This window comes from Oncorhynchus keta, chromosome 18 (genome assembly GCF_023373465.1).
Source record: "Oncorhynchus keta strain PuntledgeMale-10-30-2019 chromosome 18, Oket_V2, whole genome shotgun sequence".
NCBI lineage: Eukaryota > Metazoa > Chordata > Actinopteri > Salmoniformes > Salmonidae > Oncorhynchus > Oncorhynchus keta.
This window is the reverse complement of record NC_068438.1, coordinates 35,110,630-35,126,101: the sequence shown is the minus strand read 5'-3', so window position 1 is coordinate 35,126,101 and position 15,472 is coordinate 35,110,630. Positions and strand designations below refer to the sequence as shown.

At 42.3% G+C, this 15,472-nt stretch overlaps 1 protein-coding gene across 2 annotated transcripts in view; it reads left to right on the top strand.

The window, feature by feature from the left end:
- Positions 1-14,004, top strand: part of LOC118375350 (von Willebrand factor A domain-containing protein 5A-like) — a 58,267-nt gene extending 44,263 nt beyond the window's left edge. For both annotated transcript variants that reach the window (XM_052467990.1, XM_052467989.1), the window contains exons 10-19: positions 896-975; positions 1,302-1,416; positions 1,569-1,727; positions 1,944-2,047; positions 2,405-2,622; positions 3,636-3,767; positions 4,929-4,976; positions 6,127-6,284; positions 8,009-8,132; positions 8,401-14,004. In XM_052467990.1, coding sequence (XP_052323950.1) covers positions 896-975; positions 1,302-1,416; positions 1,569-1,727; positions 1,944-2,047; positions 2,405-2,622; positions 3,636-3,767; positions 4,929-4,976; positions 6,127-6,284; positions 8,009-8,132; positions 8,401-8,480 — 1,218 coding nt within the window. In that variant the 3' untranslated portion in view covers positions 8,481-14,004. The remainder of the gene's footprint in view (positions 1-895; positions 976-1,301; positions 1,417-1,568; positions 1,728-1,943; positions 2,048-2,404; positions 2,623-3,635; positions 3,768-4,928; positions 4,977-6,126; positions 6,285-8,008; positions 8,133-8,400) is intronic.
- The last annotated feature ends 1,468 nt before the right edge of the window (positions 14,005-15,472 follow it).

Genomic DNA, 15,472 nt, shown 5'->3' with positions numbered 1-15,472 from the left:
TCCCGCATTATCTTCCTCTTGGAAGCGTTGATACGATATGGGTGTTGCTTGACAGGGGCAGCATTTCCAACATTAATGTCATGTTCCAACACGTTGGTGCGAGTAGGAACGTCATTAAAGAGACATGGAAAACTGTGCAGTAGCCTCACAATATCGCCGGCCTGTCCGTCCGTTAAATGAACCAGAGAGACAGCAGCATTTCTGAGTTGGGCAATCTAATGCACTGCTGCTGAGTATTGCACAACTCTAATCCATCTCCATCAACATCATTAATATGACAGCCCACTATCATAGCAGTAGAAGCAGAGGAGACAGCAGTACCTTCCGCTGTTTTTGAACTATCTACCTGGGTGATGGGTCGGGTGTGGTATGCTTTCCACATGTTAATCTGGCACACCCGATACTTGCGTTTCTATCAGGAGTTTGAAGCACATAATCAGTTTCACTTAATTTCTTTTCAATGAAATACGGACCAGAGAAACGAGCTGACAGTGAAGATCCTGGAACAGGCAAAAACACCAGTACTTGGTCACCTGGCTGTAGTGGACAATAAACAGCCTGTTTATCATAATGTATTTTCATACTCCTCTGTGAGGCAGAAAGAGAACAACGGCATTTGGAGCTCAAAATGCGCCAGATGGAATTGGAGGCAGAGACCGCGAGGCCTCCTCACCAGCTGTCTTCCAACACTTTTGATATTAGTAGGCAGATTGCCTTAGTACCTTTGTTCAGAGAGTCAGAGGTTGATTCCTATTTTTGTGTTTTTGAACGTATAGCCGTAGCATTGAAATGGCCTGAAGAGGTATGGTGCCTGTTACTTCAGTGTAAATGAACTGGTAAAGCCCAAGAGGTTTTGTCAGTGCTATCTCCGTAACACCTGCTCTGTCCTCCACAGCTCTTCTTGTTCACTGACGGTGAGGTGGGGAACACCAAGGAAGTCCTGGATCTGGTGAAGACGAATGCCGGTTCTCACAGGTGGGCCCACAAGCACTGTTTCCCCTATCATTACCTAGTTGGGGCAGAGATCCCATAGCTAGCTCTGTCACCTCCCACCTGAAATAATTGGACTAACTGGTTTTAATAGTTTGTTACAGAACCCATTGCACCTGTCTGGAAAGTAAAGGTCTAAACACTGGTCTTTTTGACTCAAAAGATGAATTGTAAAACTCAATCTAAAGTAAACCTACCCAACCTGTCTGTGTTTTCAGTCACCCCACGAGGACAAGAAAATGATACAAGTGATAAGGATTTTGGTGTTTGATAACAACAATAATAGTGATTCCTGGGTGTGTCCCTGTCAGGTGTTTCTCCTTTGGGATCGGGGAGGGGGCCAGCACTGCTCTCATTTCTGGGGTGGCCAAGCAGGCCAGAGGGCACGCACAGTTTATCACAGGACAGGACAGGATGCAGCCCAAAGTAAGAGCTTATCAGTATGTGTGCATGTGTAAATTGAGGGCTGTATTGGTTATAAACATTTATCACCTTCCTTATTCTCTCTTGTTTTATCTCTTTCCTTTTTTAATGACATTTTTTACCACTCTCCCACCTCCTTAACACTCCTCCCTCAGGTGATGCAGTCTCTCCGGTTTGCCCTGCAGCCAGCTGTGGTGGACATCTCAGTCAAGTGGAATGTCCCAAAGGAGGTGTCTGTCACCCCTCTGTCTCCACCAATCGGAGTGATCTTCCAGGGCCAAAGGGCACTTCTGTATGCCCAGCTCACTGGGAAGGTGAGGACTCTGCCTTCTACTGTTATGAATGTTAATATTGTTTAACATGCAGTTTGTCAATGTTCAAATGACACTGGTAAGGTCATAACTTATTTGCAAGACAACTATTTTTTGGGTCACGGTCCACGTGTTTCACTCAACCCTGTATTTCCTTGTTTTCTTTCTCTTATTCTGTCTGTCTCTTTCTCGCTCTCTCTCATTCTCTCCCCTGCTCAGAGCTCGGGGGACACAGAGGGCTCGGTGACAGTGAAGTACAGCCTGGCCAAGCAGCCTGTTGAGAACCAGCTGAGCTTCAGTCTTAAGCCTACAGAGGACACTGGGTAAAAACAACACTGCAGGCCTTGGTCAGATGCATTTTAAGGGAATGTGCCACTATTTACAGGCAACACTGCCATGACACTCCATTAATAGAAACTGCCAGCACTTCTAATGCATTTCAGCAATGTAGTATGGTTTGATATATATAGTACTGTAGGTACCCCCATCTTATCATCGACCCTCCAACTCCTCCACTCCACCCTCTTAATCTCTATATCCCTCCTCTCCCCCACTCCACCCTCTTAATCTCTCTATCCCTTCTCTCCCCCACTCCACCCTCTTAATCTCTGTATCCCTCTAACTCTTATCTCTCTCTCTCTCTCTTTCCTATAATTCTTCTCTCTATCCCTCCTCTCCAGAATGACCGTCCACAGGCTGGGTGCTCGAACCCTAATCCAATCCCTGGAGGTGGAAGAGAGGGAGCAGGATGGTGAGAAGGAGGGAGCGAAAGAGAAGGTGATAGAGCTCAGCGTCCAATCAGGAGTGAGCAGTGCCTTTACTGCCTTCATCGCTGTCCACAAAGGAGATGGAGAGGCCCTGCAAGGACAGCTGCTACACAGACATGTCCCCACACCAAGTGAGTGAGTGGTTGTGTGACAGGGAGAGGCCATGCAAGGACAGCTGCTACACAGACATGTCCCCACACCAAGTGAGTGAGTGTTTGTGTGATGGGGAGAGGCCCTGCAAGGACAGCTGCTACACAGACATGTCCCCACACCAAGTGAGTGAGTATTTGTGTGATGGGGAGAGGCTGTGCAAGGACAGCTGCTACACAGACATGTCCCCACACCAAGTGAGTGAGTGTTTGTGTGATGGGGAGAGGCCCTGCAAGGACAGCTGCTACACAGACATGTCCCCACACCAAGTGAGTGAGTGTTTGTGTGATGGGGAGAGGCTGTGCAAGGACAGCTGCTACACAGACATGTCCCCACACCAAGTGAGTGAGTGTTTGTGTGATGGGGAGAGGCCCTGCAAGGACAGCTGCTACACAGACATGTCCCCACACCAAGTGAGTGAGTGTTTGTGTGACGGGGAGAGTAAGTGCAAGGACAGCTGCTACACAGACATGTCCCCACACCAAGTGAGTGAGTGTTTGTGTGACGGGGAGAGTAAGTGCAAGGACAGCTGCTACACAGACATGTCCCCACACCAAGTGAGTGAGTGTTTGTGTGACGGGGAGAGGCCCTGCAAGGACAGCTGCTACACAGACATGTCCCCACACCAAGTGAGTGAGTGTTTGTGTGACGGGGAGAGGCCCTGCAAGGACAGCTGCTACACAGACATGTCCCCACACCAAGTGAGTGAGTGTTTGTGTGACAGGGAGAGGCCATGCAAGGACAGCTGCTACACAGACATGTCCCCACACCAAGTGAGTGAGTGTTTGTGTGATGGGGAGAGGCTGTGCAAGGAAATTATTTTATGCAGATATGTAAATGGCGCTAAATAAATTGTAACCGCGAGCTGAAGTGTCTCAATCTGTGCCCCCTGCACGTGTAAGACAGAATCCTCATCGTTTAGTCATTAATGAGTTTGGTGCGTGTACCTTCATGTTTGTAACCCAGTGACCTGTGTTTTTCCCTTCTTTCTCAGTGTTGTATCACAGCTCCACGTACATCAAGCAGTCGTGTTTTATGGCTCGGTGCAGCCCCCTGATGATGGCGAGTAGTCTGCTGATGAGTCCCCAAGGCAAGTTAAAGTTGAGCAAAAAGAGTAAATGTACAGGTCAGCACCGAGTTTATTTGTTTAAAAAACAAGTTACATGTCTGCTTTTCAATATGCTTACGTATCACTATTATGAGTTAATACTCAACCCTGTTAATATGATCCCTGTTCATTTGTATTAAGATTGTGATCTTATGGGTTCATGTTTAAAGTCTGCATGTTTTGATGAAACTACATGTTTTATTAATTTCAGGGTTAATTCAAATAATTCAGTTTTACAAAATGTGTTTTGACACATTTCATAACTTTTACAGAAATGTTGGAATCAACATGGTTCATGTTGAATTATACTGAACAAAAATATAAAATGCAACATGCAACAATTTTAATAGATTTTACAGAGTTACAGTTCATATGAGGAAACCAGTCAATTTAAATGCATCCATTAGGTCCTAATATATTGATTTTACATGACTGGGAATATAGATATGCATCTGTTGGTCACAGATACCTTAAAAAAAATTGGGCCTTAGGATATCATCACGGTATTTTTGTGCATTCAAATTGCCATCGATAAAATGCATTTGTGTTCGTTGTCCGTAGCGTATGCATGCCCGTACCATAACCCCACCGCCACCATGGGGCACTCTGTTCACAACGTTGACATCAGCAAATCACTCACCCACACAACACCATACACATGGTCTGCAGGTTGTGAGGCCGTTTGGACGTACTGCCAATTTTTCTTAAAAGGCGTTGGAGGTGGCTTATGGTAGAGAGGTTAACATTCAATTATCTGGCAACAGCTCTGGTGGACATTCCTGCAGTCAGCATGACAATTGTATGCTCCCTCAACTTGAGACATCTGTGGTGTTGTATGAAAAAACTGCACATTTATTGTCCCCAACACAATATCATGCTGTTTAATCAGCTTCTTGATATGCCACACCTGTCAAGTGGATAGATTATCTTGGCAAAGGGGAAATGCTCACTATCAGGGATGTAAACCAATTTGTGCACAACATTTTATTTGAGCTTACTGAAAATTTCCGGCATCTTTTATTTCAGCTCATGAAACCAACACTTTACATGTTGCGTTTATATTTTTGTTCAGTGTTTTTTGGGTAGAAGTAGTGTAATATTGAATTGTGATCTTTAATAGATAGACTTCTGTTTGTGGGAATGTACGACACAACATAAACAATTTACATTGGGTTTCAGATTTGGATGATTTAGAAGTATTCGGCTATGACGACATCTGTTGTGAAGGTAATTATTTTAATTTAATTTTTATTTCACCTTTATTTAACCAGGTAGGCTAGTTGAGAACAAGTTCTCATTTGCAACTGTGACCTGGCCAAGATAAAGCGTAGCAATTCGACACATACAACAACACAGAGTTACACATGGAATAAACAAAACATACAGTCAATAATACAGTAGAACAAAAGAAAACAAAAAGTCTATATACAGTGAGTGCAAATGAGGTAAGTTAAGGAAATAAATAGGCCATGGTGGCGAAGTAATTACAGTATAGCAATTAAACACTGGAATGGAAGATCGGCAGAAGATTAATGTGCAGGTAGAGATACTGGGGTGCAAAGGAGCAAAATAAATAAATAACAGTATGTGGATGAGGTAGGTAGATAGATGGGCTGTTTACAGATGGGCTATGTACAGGTTCAGTGATCTGTAAGCTGCTCTGACAGCTGGTGCTTAAAGCTAGTGAGGGAGATGTGAGTCTCAAGCTTCAGAGATTTTTGCAATTCGTTCCAGTCATGGGCAGCAGAGAACTGGAAGGAAAAGACGACCAAAGGAGGAATTGGCTTTGGGGGTGACCAGTGAGATATATCTGCTGGAGCGCGTGCTACGAGTGGGTGCTGCTATGGTGACCAGTGAGCTGAGATAAGGCAGGGCTTTACCTAGCAGAGACTTGTAGATAACCTGTAGCCAGTGGATTTGGCGACGAGTATGAAGCGAGGGCCAACCAACGAGAGCGTACAGGTCACAATGGTGGGTAGTTTATGGGGCTTTGGTGACAAAACAAATGGCATTGTGATAGACTGCATCCAGTTTGTTGAGTAGAGTGTTGGAGGCTATTTTATAGATGACATCACCGAAGTCGAGGATCGGTAGGATGGTCAGTTTTACGAGGGTTAAGGGTTAATGTCTGTGTTAACCTAATTCCAAATACCTGTTATTCAAGGAATTGTAACACTGTTTGATGCTCCTCGGTGTTCTATTTATTGTGATAGTATTACTCAAGCACAGCACAAGGATTTTACCGCAACTGTTAGGATTCCGGTTAGGGTGACCCAGTTAGCCACTGACGCTATAATGGAACAGTTAAGGTATTAGGTATGTAATCATTTAGATCATCTCTAACCGTTCTAACCATTATGTTGTCCAATCCCATTAGACTTTGACTCTCCAGCCCCAACCTCTAAGCCTGTGAGGGACCCTCTCCTCCAGCTGATCTCCCTTCAGAAGGCCTCTGGTTCCTGGGTCCTAGAGGCAGCATTGGCTGAGGTGCTGGTGAAGACAGAGGAGGAGGTGTCCAAGCCAAAGCCTGCACAGGTGGGTCCACAGAAATAAACTGAGATGCCAGGGTTTTTCTTTGTTTTTACTATTTTCTACATTTTAGAATAATAGACAAGACATATACACTATGAAATAACAGATATGGAATCATGTAGTAACCATATGTGTTAAACAAATCAAAATATATTTTAAATTCTTCAAAGTAACCACCCTTTGCCTTGATGACAGCTTTGCACACTCTTGGCATTCTCTCAACCAGCTTCACCTGGAATGATTTTCCAAAATTCTGTAAGGAGTTCCCACATATGCTGAGCACTTGTTGGCTGCTTTTCCTTCACTCTGCGGTCCAACTCATCCCAAACCATCTCAATTGGGTTGAGGTTGGGTGATTGTGAAGGCAGGTCATCTGATGCAGTACTCCATCTCTCCTCTTCTTGGTCAAATATCCCTTACACAGTCTGGAGGTGTCATTGTCCTGTTAAAAAAAACAAATTATTCTCCTACTAAGCGCAAACCAAATGGGGTGGCATATCGCTGCAGAATGCTGTGCTAGCCATGTTGGTTAAGTGTGCCTTAAATTCTTAATAAATCACAGACAGTGTCACCAGCAAAGCACCATCACAACCCCTCCATGATTCACAGTGGGAACCACACATACGGAGATCATCCGTTCATCTACTCTGCGTATCACAAAAACACGCCGGTTGGAACCAAAAATCTCAAATTTGGATTCATCAGACCAAAAGACAGATTTCCACAGGTCTAATGTCTATTGCTTGTGTTTCTTGGCCCAAGCAAGTCTCTTCTTCTTATTGGTGTCCTTCAGTAGTGGTTTCTTTGCTGCAATTCGACCATGAAGGCCTGATTCACGCAGTCTCCTCTGAACAGTTGATGTTGAGATGCATCTGTTACTTGTACTCTGAAGCATTTATTTGGGCTGCAATTTCTGAGGCTGGAAACTTTAATGAACTTATCCTCTGCAGCATAGGTAACTCTGGGTCTTCCTTTCCTGTGGCGGTCCTCAAGAGAACCAGTTTCATCATAGCGCTTGATGGTTTTTTGTAACTGCACTTGTAGAAACTTTTAAAATTCTTGAAATTTTCCAGACTGACCCTCTTTCATGTCTTAAAGTAATGACGGACCGTTGTTTATCTTTGCTTATTTGAGCTTTTCTTGACATAATATGGACTTATTGGTATTTTACCAAATAGGGCTGTCTTCTGTATACCACCACTACCATGTCACAACACAACTGATTTGGCTCAAACTCAATAAGAAGGAAAGAAAATCAACAAATTAAGAAGGCTCACCTGTTCATTGAAATGCATTCCAGGTGACAACCTCATGAAGCTGGTTGAGAGAATGCCAAGGGTGTGCAAAGCTGTCATCAAGGCAAAGGGTGGCTACTTTGAAGAATCTCAAAAACAAATCAAAATATATGTTTAACTTTTTAGCTTACTACATGATTCCATGTGTTATTCCATAGTTTTGATGTCTTCACTATTATTCTATTCTATGTAGAACATAGTAATGAAGAGGTGTGTCCAAACTTTTGACTGATACTGTGTATTATGAGCATGCTGCAAGATGATGCACTCACAGAGTATCTGCACGTGCGCTCTATAGAACTACCATCAGCTCTGGACAAGGGCTTGATGAACATTGAATTGAATGTCCCCATGATACCCATGTCTCAGTGTCCTTATTTTCTGTTTCTCTCTCAATCTGTCTCTCTCTCTCTCACTCTCTTCCTCACTCAGGTGGACCAGGAGGTGTGGGCCACGGTTCTAGCCCTGGTATGGCTCTATGGTTTCAAGATGGAGACTCAGGAGGAGTGGCAGTTTCTGGCCATGAAGGCAGTATCATGGATCCAGGCTCAGAAAGGTAGCTATAGCTTACACTCATAGTCCTGGCAACTCTTGTCCTTCTACCCTGATTGGAAAGAAAATGTTTAGGTGAAAGCAATTTCCTAGTAGAGATCCACCATATTACTTAAATGGCAAATATATTTACATTTTGAATATAATCATTCACAATACAATGTTGGTGGTATTTTGTCTTCAAACAAGTGTTGAAGATACATTTTGCCCATCCTTGCCACCATGATGCCACAGTATAATGATGCCTGTCCTGGTGATGTTGTGTGTTTCAGTGGCCAGTGTGTCTGAGTGTGTCCAGGCTGGAAACACCCTTCTGGGTTGCCAAGTGCAGAAAGACACCCTGGGGCTCTGACATGTTCACCCTCCCAGTCCTCAATCTGTCCCCCATACGCCTGCTACTCTACCTGGGGTGAGATTTTCACACAACCCTGCCTGTTCCTAGCCCCCTACTCCAAGCAAACCGGTGGAGCTAGCAACTGTATCTGCCTAAACAAGCCTAATTATCAACATCTTGCCTATATCAGCCGATTGTCATTTACTGTTGGGACACTTATGTATCTCAATGTATTGGTTGTTATTAACATATCACCATTCATCTACGTGCTACGTATAAAGCTAAACTTGTTTAGACTTTGCTTTGGTTATCAATTCCATATAGACTACTGGAAACAATGTGTATGCAGTACTTGTCATCACTAACCAAAATGCTTGGTAAAAGGCCTTATTATTGTATGTATGCATTATCCACGTATATGAGGCCAAATGCATGCAGGGAGAAGTTGTGGATAATATGAAAAGCCAGATGAGTGCCTATCCCAGTGCCTTTACTGTGTGATCATGTAACACTGTCTCTGTATTCATGTAATTCCTCATATACATTACCGTTCAAAAATTTGGGGTCACTTAAATATTTTCTTATTTTTTAAAAGAAAAGCACATTTTTGTCCATTTAAATAACATCAAATTGATCAGAAATACACTGGAATAACACATGGAATCATCTAGTTACCATAAAAGTGTTAAACAAATCACAATGTGAGATTCTTCAAAGTAGCCACCCTTTGCCTTGATGACAACTTTGCAAACTCTTGGCATTCTCTAAACCAGCTTCACCTGGAATGCTTTTCCAACAGTCTTGAAGGACTTCTCACATATGCTGAGCACTTGTTGGATGCTTTTCCTTCACTCTGCGGTCCAACTCATCCCAAACCATCTCAATTTGGTTGAGGTCTGGGGATTTTGGAGGCCAGATCATCTGATGCAGCACTCCATCACTCTCCTCCTTGTTAAAATAGCTCTTACACAGCCTGGCGGTCTATTGGGTCATTGTGCTGTTGAAAAACAAATGATAGTCCCACTAAGCCCAAACCAGATGGGATGGCATAAACAGCCTTCTGCAGCGATAAGTGTTTCTTAAATTCTAAATAAATCAGTGTCACCAGCTGGGAAATGACTGACAACACAGCTCTTAGCTCCCTCAGTAGATGCCTACTGGAGAACTTATTTGTATTGCTTTTAATCTTTTTAAATGAATTTATCTTATTAACACTTTGTTCTAGCTAGCTATTTGTTTAGGTAGCTATCAAGTAAAACCACCCCCACATCATAACACCTCCTCCATGCTTTACAGTGGGAAATACACATGCAGAGATCATCCGTTCACCTACACCTCGTCTAACAAAGACAATCCAGACCAAAGGACAAATTTCCACCGGTCTCATGTCCATTGCTCGTGTTTCTTGGCCCAAGCAAGTCTCTTCTTCTCATTGGTGTTCTTTAGTAGTGATTTCTTTGCAGCAATGTGACCATGAAGGCCCGATTCACACAGTATCCTCTGAACAGTTGATGTTGAGATGTGTCTGTTACTTGAACAGTTACAAATACACGCTTTTATTTGGGCTGCAATTTCTGATGTTAACTCAAATGAACATATCCTCTGCAGCAGAAGTAACTCTGGGTCTTCCATTCCTGTGGTGGTCCTCATGAGAGCCAGTTTCATCATAGTGCTTTATGTTTTTTTGCGACTGCACCCCCCACCTTGTCACAACACAACTGATTGGCTCAAATGCATTAAGAAGGAAAGAAAGTCCACAAATTAACTTTTAACAAGGCACACCTGTTCATTGAAAATCATTCCAGGTGACTACCTCATGAATCTGGTTGAGAGAATGCCAAGAGTGTGCAAAGCTGTCATCAAGGCAAAGGGTGGCGACTTTGAAGAATCTCAAATATATTTAGATTTGTTTAACACTTTTTTTGGTTACTACATGATTCCATATCTGTTATTTCATAGTTTTGATGTCTTCACTATTATTCTACATTGTTGAAGATAGTCAAAATAAAGAAAAACCATGAATGAGTAGGTGTTCTAAAACTTTTGACAGGTATCGTATGACTTCACTTGATAAAAATGGATCATAATCTACATCTTTATTGGTCATTGTATCTATCTTCTTAATGACTCCACTCTGTTCCTTCTGCATTGAACCTACATCAGGAGTTACCAACCCCTCCCGGGGAGCCACTGGGTGACTGGCTTTTGAACACACCTGATTAATAGGGTCCATGAGGAGTGTTACAGTAGGTCCCCCCTGATGAGGAAGAGTAGGCTAGAAGACAACTTTTAACAAACACTATATAGACACAAGTATTTGTGTATTTTCAAATTAGCGGATTCGGCTGTTTCAGCCACGCCTGTTGCTGGCAGTTGTATAAAATCGAGCAGACAGACATGCAATCTCCATAGGAAAAACATTAGCAATAGAATGGCCTTACTGAAGAGCTCAGTGACATTCAATGTGGCACCATCATAGGATAGAGCTGCCTCAGTCAACCGTAAGTGCTGTTGTTGTGAAGTGGAAATGTCTTGGAGCAGCAACAGCTCTGCCAGTAGGCCACACAAGCTCACAGAACGGAACTGGACCGCCGAGTGCTGATGCGCTTAGCGTGTAAAAATTGTCTGTCTTCTACTGGAACAGTCGCTACTGAAATCCAAACTGCCACAATGTCAGCACAAGAACTGTTCGTCGGGAGCTTCATGAAATGGGTTTCCATGGCCAAGCAGCCGTACACAAGCCGAAGAGCACCATGCACAATGCCAAGCGTTGGCTGAAGTAGTGTAAAGCTCGCCACCATTGGACTCTGGTGCAGTGGAAATGCGTTCTCTGGAGTGATGAATCACACTTCATCTGGCAGTCCAACCGACAAATCTGGGTTTAGCGGATGCCGGGAGAACCCTACCTGCCCGAATGTATAGCCTCGTTATACTGCCAAAAATTGTATTAAACCATCTAGTGTTCAGCGAAATAACAACACAATATCAAATACAGGTAGCCTATTCAAATAATTAACATCCAATCACATTAACCGTTACTCTCTCACGGGAAACCTTTACTCTTACGCAGACATTTAGAAATGAAACATGACCATTTTAAAAACAATCCCCCCAGAGTTTTTTGCGTGAGAAAAAGACTACTTTCTAGTAGTAAGACGCATTAATAAGAAGGGGCTAGAAGCATCTTATATGGTGAGCTACAGAGTGGCTATGACAGGCAAGCCCCATGCTATTGTGTAAGACTTCATTCTTCCTGCTGCCGCAGTTATGGCTGGGACAATGCTGGGGGAAAAGGCCCAAAAAACTATACAGACCATACCTTCATCAAACGACAATGTTTCACGATGCATCAGTGACATGGCAGGAGATGTTTTGAAACAATAACTGCTTTGCATACAAGCCAGTGAATTATATGCGCTACAGCTGGATGAGTCAACAGACCTGGCCTGGCACAGGTCCTGGTACAGGCCTGGCACAGGTCCTCGTATAGGCCTGGCACAGGTCCTCGTATATGTCTGTTACGTTTATGGGGGGTCAATTAAGGAAGACATTCTCTTCCGCAAACCACTGGAAACCAGGACAACATGAGAGGATATTTTTAAAGTACTGGACAGGTTTGTGACATCAAATGGACTTTGGTGGTCAAGATGTGTTGGTATCTGTACTGATGGCGCAAAAGCCATGACAGGGAGACATAGTGGAGTGGTAACGCGCCTGCAAGCAGTTGCTCCCGACACCACTTGGGAATGCCTGACAGCTTGAAAAACGTTTTGAACACGACAGTGAAAATGGTTAACTTTGTTAAAGCAAGGCCCCAGAACTCTTGTGTATTTTCTGCATTATGCAATGATATGGGCAGTGACCATGTAACGCTTTTACAACATACAGAATTGCGCTGGTTATCAAGGGGCAAAGTATTGAAGTGGTGGAAGTGCAAATTAACTGAAGCTTACGGACAATGTAAAATGTGATATAGCGAAGCACCTGAGTCAGCTGGATGTGCAATTACGCAGGTACTTTCCCGAAACAGACGACATAAACAACTGGATTTGTTATCCCTTTCATGCCCTGCCTCCAGTCCACTTACCCATATCTGAACAAGAAAGCCTAATCGAAATTGCAACAAGCAGTTCTGTGAAAATTGAATTTAATCAGAAGCCACTGCCAGTTTTCTGGATAGGGCTGTGCTCAGAGTATCCTGCCTTGGCAAATTGTGCTGTTAAGACACTGATTCCCTTTGCAACCATGTACCTATGGGAGAGTGGCTTTTCGGCTCTCACTAGCATGGAAACTAAATACAGGCACAGACTATGTGGAAAATAATTGAAGACTCTCCAATACAACCCAACATTGCAGAGTAATGTGCATAATTTCAAGCACACCCTTCTCATTAACCTGTGGTGACTTATTCACAATGTTTGATGATCAAATAAGGTTTTATATGTAATATGGCTAAATAAAGAGCAAACTTATTGATTATTATTATTTGTGCCCTGGTCCTATAAGAGCTCTTGGTCACTTCCCACGAGCTGGGTTGTGACAAAAACACACTAATTCTTAGGTTTAATAAATGTATCGTATAGTGTGTGTGACAGGCTTACAATGATGGCAAACAAATATTTGAGAGTGCTAGAGGGGGTTACAGAACTATAGAACAATAAAACGTTTGGGAACAACTGTTCTAGAGGATTCTGTGCTTCCAACTTTGTGGCAACAGTTTGTGGAAGGCCCTTTCCTGTTCGGCATGACAATGCCCCCGTGCACAAAGCAAGGTCCAAAAAGAAATGGTTTGTCAAGATCACTGTGGAAGATCTTGTCTGGCATGCACAGATCCCTGACCTCAACCCCATTGGGATGAATTGGAAAGCCGACTGCGAGCCAGTGTAACCGGTGTGAAATGGCTAGCTAGTTAGCAGGGTGTGCGCTAATAGCGTTTCGATCGGTGACGTCACACGCTCTGAGCCCTTGGAAGTAGTTGTTTCCTTCCATAGCTGGTAAAGAAATTATTATAAGCCAGCTGGCTGACGATACTACACTTTTTCTGAAAGACGCTAACCAAATTCCCATATCGATCAATGTGATACAATCCTTTTCCAAAGCGTCTGGTCTATATCTTAACATTAAGAAATGTGAACTCATGGCTGTCAAAGATTGTGTGACACCTTCATATTATGGTATTCCAGTAAAAGAAGAACTTACATATTTAGGCATAACCATTACAAAGGATCAGAAGTCTAGAGGCTTACTAAATTTTAACCCTCTTTATTAAAAAAACCCAGAAGAAACTAAATCAATGGCTACAGAGGGACTTATCTTTAAAAGGTAGAGTCCTAATAACCAAGGCTGAAGGTATCTCTAGACTAACATATGGTGCTCTATCTTTATATCTTGACCGTAAAATAAGCAAGGAGATAGACCAGATGCTTTTCAACTTTCTTTGGAGAAACCGTACCCATTACATTAGGAAAACTGTTGTAATGAACACTTATGAGAATGGTGGACTGAATTTTCTGGATTTTACTACTTTAAATAATACTTTCAAGATCAATTGGATAAAACAATTCCTAAGAAGACCCACTTCTATCTGGAATTTTATTCCTCATCATGTCTTCTCTACTTTTGGTGGCCTTAACTTCATGTTGTTTTGCAATTATAATATTGACAAAGTTCCAGTGAAACTTAATGCTTTTCATCGGCAGGTTTTCTTGTCATGGTCCTTAATTTATAAACACAATTTTTCTCCACACAGATATTATATATGGAATAATCGGGATATATTGTATAAAAATACCTCTCTGTTTTTAGAATATTGGTTCAGAGATAATATCCTATTGGTGAGCCAACTGGTAAATGCAGAGGGTCTTTTACTCAGTTATAAAGAATTCTTATCACTTTACAAGGTCCCTGTAACACCTAAAGATTTTGCAATTGTTTTAGATGCCATTCCCTCAGGTGTTGCTATGTTATTCAGGAACATGTCAAGACCTGACCCTCAGAGCCTACCTTCTATTGACCCTGTTGACTCATCAGTAGGAAAGATTTGTTTCTCTTTTGGTCCATTCAACAACAGAGATACGATCCTTGTTTCAGCAGGATGTTGTATCTATACCTTATGTCATGCCTTATTGGAATGGATTTATTGATAATGTCTGTTGAAAAAAAGTGTGGATGTTGCCACAAACATACCTACTTGTTAACAAAATTAAGGAAGTTTCCTTTAAAATTATTCATAAATATTATCCTGCCAACCACTATATGAAGAAGTTTAAGGAAAACATCAACTCAAATTGCTCCTTTTGTAATGACCACCCAGAAACAGTTGTGCATCTTTTTGGCATTGTATGCATGTAAGAAAACTGTGGCAAGACATCAGTAGGTTTATAATTGAACACATTTATGAAGATTTTACACTATTGTGGAGAGATGTACTGTTTGGATTCTTTACATACAATAGAAATAAGCGGAATCATTTTTATGTAATTAATTTCATTATTCTTTTGGCCAAATTTCATATACACAAATGTAAATTTACAAACAGAAAACCACATTTTCGTATCCTACAAAAAGAAATTGAACTGTATTTTAAGACGGTTAAATGCTCTTCTAACAAAAAAGCTGTTAGAATTGTAAGTATATGCATGTCCCTTAAGGTCCTTGTGTAATTGTAATGTGATATTGTACCCCCTAGCTCGATTGTCCATTGTTTGTAATCTATGTATGCTTGTGTTCCCTCATGTGCTTTATGTATTGATTTGTTGTTAATAAAAATAAAAAATAAATAAATAAAAAAAGTTGTTTCCTTCCCGGCAGAGTTTGTGGAGCGATTAGGTAACGATGCTTTGAGGGTGTCAGTTGATGTGTGTAGAGGATCCCTGGTTCAAGCCCAGGTTGGGGCGAGGAGAGGGACGGAAGGAAGACTGTTACACCAGGCCAAATCAGACATCAGTGCTGGACCTCACTAATGCTCGTGGCTGAATGGAAGCAAGTCGCCACCTCAATGTTCATGTGGA